The sequence below is a fragment of the Cinclus cinclus genome, chromosome 37 (assembly GCF_963662255.1).
Source record: "Cinclus cinclus chromosome 37, bCinCin1.1, whole genome shotgun sequence".
Taxonomy (NCBI): Eukaryota; Metazoa; Chordata; class Aves; order Passeriformes; family Cinclidae; genus Cinclus; species Cinclus cinclus.
The window spans coordinates 465,689-472,610 of NC_085082.1; the positions used below are offsets into that span (position 1 = coordinate 465,689).

Sequence of the window (6,922 nt, forward strand, 5' to 3'; positions counted from 1 at the left end):
CGAGCGAGGCCCGAACGCGTTCGGGGCGGGGCTTAGGAAAAGGCGGGAAGACCGCCGGGCCGCTAGGGGGCGCTGGAGGTTTGGTGGGGAGGGAGGGAGAGAGGGGGGAGCGTCTTAAAGGCGCAGGATGTGGTTTGGGGATTGGGGGAAACAACGGGGGAATTTAGGGGTGTTCCACCCCACTAAATTAGGGGTGCCGCTGGGAAATTGAGGAGCCCTTAATAGCGGGGAGAGTTCAAACTGGGGAATGGTCCAAACTGGGGATCTTCCCCTTAAAGTGGGAATCCCTTTTGATACTGGGACTGCTCCAAACTGGGCCCCTCCTTTCTAAACTGGAACTCCGCGATGTGGGGAGGCCCCCAAAATGGGAATTCCCAACGTCAAACTGGGGATCTCCCCTCCTCCCAAACTGGGCCCCCTCTATAAAGTGGGACACCCCACACTGGGCGGCCACGCACCGCTCCCTCTTCTCATTTACATACGGCTGCGCCTCGACCAATCAGCGGCTACGGCAGCGCCACGTTTAGCCAATCAGAAGGGCTCATTCTTAGCCCCGCCCAGCGCCACGCCTGACCAATCAGAGGAAAGGGAGAAGGGCTTCATTTGCATGCAGCGCGGGTCGAGTTGGGCGGAGCGACGTCATTTGCATAGAGCGCGGGTTCATTTGCATAGAGCGCGGGTTCATTTGCATACAGGGCGCGCCCTGCCGGGGCTCTGGAGCGGGGGACCCCCCCAAAAACTGTCCCATGATCCCCCAAAACCCGCCATGATCCCCTCAAACCCTCCCAGGACCTCCCAAAACCCCACAGGATCCCCCAAAACCCGCCATGATCCCCTCAAATCCTCCCAGGACCCCCCAAATCCCCCCCCAGGATCCCCCAAAACCCGCCATGATCCCCTCAAATCCTCCCAGGACCCCCCAAATCCCCCCCCAGGATCCCCCAAAACCCGCCATGATCCCCTCAAATCCTCCCAGGACCCCCCAAATCCCCCCCCAGGATCCCCCAAAACCCGCCGTGATCCCCTCAAACCCTCCCAGGACCTCCCAAAACCCCACAGGATCCCCCAAAACCCGCCATGATCTCCTCAAACCTTCCCAGGACCCCCCAAAACCCCACAGGATCCCCCAAAACCCGCCATGATCCCCTCAAACCTTCCCAGGACCCCCCAAATCCCCCCCCAGGACCCCCCAAAACCCGCCGTGATCCCCTCAAATCCTCCCAGGACCCCCCAAATCCTCCCAGGACCCCCCAAATCCCCCCAGGACCCCCCAAAACCCGCCATGATCTCAAACCCTCTCAGGACCCTCCAAAGTCTCCCCCAGAACCCTCGAAACCTCCCCAGAGTCCCCCAGATCCCACGGGACACCCCAAAACACCCACAGGACCCCTCAAATTCCCCCCAGAATCCACCTAGGACCCCCCCAGGATTCCCCCAAATCCCACCAGGACACCCCAAACCCTCCCAGGATCCCCCAAATCCTCCTGACCCCATAAATGAGATCCAGGCCGGGACAAACATGGATTTAATCTCCTTGGGAATGGGGGGAGGGGGGACCCCAATTCTTGGGATCATCCTTGGGGTGGATCCCTCGGGATCCCCAAATCCTGGGAATAAACTGGGGGTGGATCCCTTAAATCCTTGGGATCATCCCGGGACATGAATCCCAAAGGATCCCCAAAATTCCTGGGATCATCCCAGGGGTGGATCCCAAAATCCTTGGACTAATCCCAGCCTGTGAATCCCAAGAGGTCCCCAAATCCCTGGGATGATCCAGGGGTTGATCCCCCAAATCCCTGGGATGATCCCAGAACTGGATTCCCCAAAAATCCTGGGATCATCCCAGGACACGAATCCCAAGGAATCCCTGGGATCATCCTAAGGGTGGATCCCCAGATCCCTGGGGTCATTCCAGAACTGGATCCCGCAAATCCCGGCGATCATCGAATCCCAAGGAATCCCCAAACCCCCCACGACCAATCCCGGCACCAAATCCCAGCACACCCCGGCACCGGATCCCACCAGAACCCACCAGAACCTGGTGGATCTCAGTGGATCCCAGTGGAACCCAGTGAGTCCCAGTGGGTCCCAGCAGGTCCTACTGGATCCCAGTGAATCCCAGTGGGTCCCAGTGGCACCCTGTGAATCCCAGTGGCACCCAGTGGAACCCAGTGAATCCCAGTGGCACCCAGTGAATCCCAGTGGGTCCTATTGGATCCCAGTGAATCCCAGAGGCACCAGTGAATCCCAGTGAATCCCAGTGGCACCCAGAGAATCCCTGTGGATCCCATTGGAACCCAGCAGAACCCAGTGAACCCCAGTGGATCCCAGTGGAACCCAGTGGATCCCAGTGGCACCCTGTGAATCCCAGTGGCACGCATTGGATCCCAGTGAATCCCAGTGAATCCCAGTGGGTCCTATTGGATCCCAGTGAATCCCAGTGGAACCCAGTGAATCCCTATGGATCCCAGTGGATCCCAGTGGATTGCAGTGGAACCCAGTGAATCCCAGTGAATCCCGGTGGCACCCAGTGGAACCCAGTGGCACCCAGTGAATCCCAGTGGCACCCAGTGGCACCCTGTGAATCCCAGTGAATCCCAGTGGATCCCAGTGAATCCCTATGGATCCCAGTGAATCCCGGTGGCACCCAGTGGAACCCAGTGAATCCCAGTGGAACCCAGTGGCACCCAGTGAATCCCAGTGGAACCCAGTGGCACCCAGTGAATCCCAGTGGAACCCAGTGGATCCCAGTGGATTGCAGTGGAACCCAGTGAATCCCAGTGGATCCCAGTGAATCTCTATGGATCCCAGTGAATCCCAGTGGCACCCAGTGAATCCCAGTGGATCCCAGTGAATCCCAGTGGAACCCAGTGGCACCCAGTGAATCCCAGTGGAACCCAGTGAATCCCAGTGGATCCGAGTGAATCTCTATGGATCCCAGTGAATCCCAGTGGCACCCAGTGGACCCCAGTGGCACCCAGTGAATCCCAGTGGATCCCAGTGAATCCCAGTGGCACCCAGTGGAACCCAGTGGCACCCAGTGAATCCCAGTGGATCCCAGTGAATCCCTATGGATCCCAGTGAATCCCAGTGGCACCCAGTGGACCCCAGTGGCACCCAGTGAATCCCAGTGAATCCCAGTGGAACCCAGTGAATCCCAGTGGATCCCAGTGAATCCCTATGGATCCCAGTGGATCCCAGTGGATTGCAGTGGAACCCAGTGAATCCCAGTGAATCCCTATGAATCCCAGTGAATCCCAGTGGATCCCAGTGAATCCCAGTGGAACCCAGTGGCACCCAGTGGCACCCAGTGAATCCCAGTGGATCCCACTGGCACCCAGTGGCACCCAGTGAATCCCAGTGGAACCCAGTGGCACCCAGTGGCACCCAGTGAATCCCAGTGGAACCCAGTGGATCCCAGTGGATTGCAGTGGAACCCAGTGAATCCCAGTGGATCCGAGTGAATCTCTATGGATCCCAGTGAATCCCAGTGGCACCCAGTGAATCCCAGTGGCACCCAGTGAATCCCAGTGGATCCCAGTGAATCCCAGTGGAACCCAGTGGCACCCAGTGAATCCCAGTGGAACCCAGTGAATCCCAGTGGATTGCAGTGGAACCCAGTGAATCCCAGTGGATCCGAGTGAATCTCTATGGATCCCAGTGAATCCCTATGGATCCCAGTGAATCCCAGTGGCACCCAGTGGACCCCAGTGGCACCCAGTGAATCCCAGTGGATCCCAGTGAATCCCAGTGGCACCCAGTGGACCCCAGTGGCACCCAGTGAATCCCAGTGGATCCCAGTGAATCCCAGTGGATCCCAGTGAATCCCAGTGGCACCCAGTGGAACCCAGTGGCACCCAGTGAATCCCAGTGGAACCCAGTGAATCCCAGTGGATCCGAGTGAATCTCTATGGATCCCAGTGAATCCCAGTGGAACCCAGTGGCACTCAGTGAATCCCAGTGGATCCCAGTGAATCCCTATGGATCCCAGTGAATCCCAGTGGCACCCAGTGGACCCCAGTGGCACCCAGTGAATCCCAGTGAATCCCAGTGGAACCCAGTGAATCCCAGTGAATCCCAGTGGATCCCAGTGGATCCCAGTGAATCCCAGTGGACCCCAGTGGCACCCAGTGAATCCCAGTGGATCCCAGTGAATCCCTATGGATCCCAGTGGCACCCAGTGGCACCCAGTGGCACCCAGTGAATCCCAGTGGATCCCAGTGGCACCCAGTGGCACCCGGCGGATCCCGGCGGATCCCGGCGGATCCCTACTCCTTGGGGTAGTGCCGGCTGACGTAGACGCTCTTGCCGTCGAAGTCGCGGCAGCGCAGGCAGCGCAGCAGGAAGTGCCCCAGGTCGGGCGCCGAGATCTCCCGCGAGGACCCCGGAGCGCCGGGCGCCCCCACGGTCACCTCGTAGTCCCCGGTGAGCGGCCGCTCCGCTGCCGAACCCGCCGGACCTTGGCAAAGATTCCACTTCCCCCGCAGTGGCCCCGTTTCCCCCTTCCCCCCCCCCCCGTGTCCCCAGAATTTTTCCTGACTTTCTTTCCCTATTTTTCCCTATTATTTTTCCCCAATTCCCGTTTCCCCCCCGAATTCTCATTTACGCGTCCCCAATTCCCATTTCTCCCCCAAATTCCCATTTACGATTCCCCAATTCCCGTTCTCCCCGAATTCCCATTTCTCCCATTTCCCCCCGAATTCCCATTTACGTTTCCCCAATTCCCATTTCCCCCCGAATTCCCATTTTTCCCATTTCCCCCCGGAATTCCCATTTTTCCCATTTCCCCCCGAATTCCCATTTTTTCCCATTTCCCCCCGAATTCCCATTTACGTTCCCCAAATTCCCATTTTTCCCATTTTTCCCCCCGAATTCCCTTTTACTTTCCAGAAATTCCCGTTTTTCCCGTTTCTCCCCCCAAATTCCCGTTTACATTCCCCGAATTCCCGTTTACATTTCCCAAACTCCCGTTTCCCCCCGAATTCCCGTTTACATTCCCTGAATTCCCCGTTTACATTCCCTGAACTCCCGTTTACATTCCTGAACTCCCGTTTACGTTTCCCAAATTCCCATTTCCCCCCAAATTCCCATTTTTCCCATTTTTCCCCCTGTATTCCCGTTTACATTCCCCAAATTCCCGTTTATGTTTCCCAAATTCCAGTTTACGTTCCCCGAACTCCCGTTTTTCCCCCCCGAATTCCCATTTTTCCCCCCCAAATTCCCGTTTACATTCCCCGAATTCCCGTTTTTCCTGTTTTTCCCCCCCCCGAATTCCCATTTTTCCCCCCAAATTCCCGTTTACATTCCCTGAATTCCCTTTTTTCCCATTTTTCCCCCCGAATTCCCGTTTTTCCCATTTCTCCCCGAATTCCCATTTACATTCCCCGAACTCCCGTTTTTCCCATTTTTCCCCCCGAATTCCCGTTTACATTCCCCGAATTCCCGTTTACATTCCCCGAATTCCCTTTTTTCCCGTTTTTCCCCCCGAATTCCCGTTTTTCCCGTTTTTTCCCCCCCCCGAATTCCCGTTTTTTTTTTTTCCCCCGGAGCTACCGGCGATGTGCGGGGGCATGACGAAGACGCAGCTCAGCCCCGATTCCCGCAGGATTTTCTCCATCCGCCGATGGTCGGCGGTGACGGCGCGGAGCCGCGGGGGAACGCGCTCGGGTTCCCACAGCAGGAACGCTGAAACGGGGGAATTTCGGGGTTTTTTGGGGGGTTTTGGGATTGGGGAAGGTTGGGGAATTTTTGAGGGAATTTTTGGGGGTTTTTTTGGGGGATATTTGGGGGATTTTAGGGGATTTTTCGGGGATTTTTTGAGGATTTTTTGGGGGGATTTTTGGGGGATTTTTTTGGGATTTTTGGGGATTTTTGAGGATTTTTTTGGGGGGATTTTTGGGGGAGTTTTTTGGGATTTTTGGGGGTATTTTGGAGGAATTTTAGGGGATTTGTTGGGAATTTTTTAGGGATTTTTTGGGATTTTGGGGGGTATTTTGCGGGATTTTTTGGGATTTTTGGGGGTATTTTGCGGGATTTTGGGGGGTTTTTTTTGGGGATTTTTTGGGGATTGTTTGGGATTATTTGGGGATTTTGGGGGGATTTTTTTGGGATTTTTGGGGGTATTTTGCGGGATTTTTGAGGGGGTTTTTGGGGGATTTTTTGGGGATTGTTTGGGATTATTTGGGGATTTTGGGGGGATTTTTTTTAGGGATTTTTGGGGAATGAGTGTGGAATTTTTTAGGGATTTTTGGAGGGATTTTTGGGAATTTTTGTGGGATTTTTTTGGTTTTTTTTTGTGGATTTGGGGTTTTTTGGGGGGGTATTTTAGAGGATTTTTTGGGGATTTTTTGGGGGGATTTGGGGGGGATTTTGGGGGGGATTTTTGGTGGGATTTTGGGGATTTTTTGGGTGATTTTTGGGGGATTTTTTGGTGATTTTTTGGAGGATTTTGGGGTGATTTTGGGCAGGCTCTCACCGGACAAACACTCCACCACTTTGGGGGATTTTTGAGTAATTTTGCTGGGAATTTTTGGGGGTTTTTTGGGTTGAATTTTGGGGATTTGGGGGGGGATTTTTGGGTTGAATTTTGGGGATTTTGGGGGGGATTTTTGGGGTCATTTTTGGGATGATTTTGGGGATTTTTGAGGGGATATTTTTTGGGATTTTTTTGGGTAATTTTTGGGGGGAACTTGGGGTGAATTTGGGGATTTTTTGGGGGGATTTTGGGGTGAATTTTGGGGATTTTCGGGGGAATATTTTTTGGGATTTTTTGGGGGGATTTTGGGGTGAATTTTGGGGATTTTCGGGGGAATATTTTTTGGGATTTTTTGGGGGGATTTTTTTTTTTGATTTTTGGGTTGAATTTTGGGGTGATTTTGGGCAGGCTCTCACCGGACAGACACGCCACCACTTTGGGGACGCC

At 54.7% G+C, this 6,922-nt stretch overlaps 1 protein-coding gene across 1 annotated transcript in view; it reads right to left on the reverse strand.

The window, feature by feature from the left end:
• Positions 1-1,507: 1,507 nt before the first annotated feature.
• PPP1R37 (protein phosphatase 1 regulatory subunit 37) overlaps positions 1,508-6,922 on the reverse strand; it is a 55,040-nt gene continuing 49,625 nt past the window's right edge. The window contains exons 10-12 of the mRNA XM_062512444.1: positions 6,892-6,920; positions 5,554-5,685; positions 1,508-4,441 (exon numbers count right to left, since the gene is read on the reverse strand). Coding sequence (XP_062368428.1) covers positions 4,269-4,441; positions 5,554-5,685; positions 6,892-6,920 — 334 coding nt within the window. The 3' untranslated portion in view covers positions 1,508-4,268. The remainder of the gene's footprint in view (positions 4,442-5,553; positions 5,686-6,891; positions 6,921-6,922) is intronic.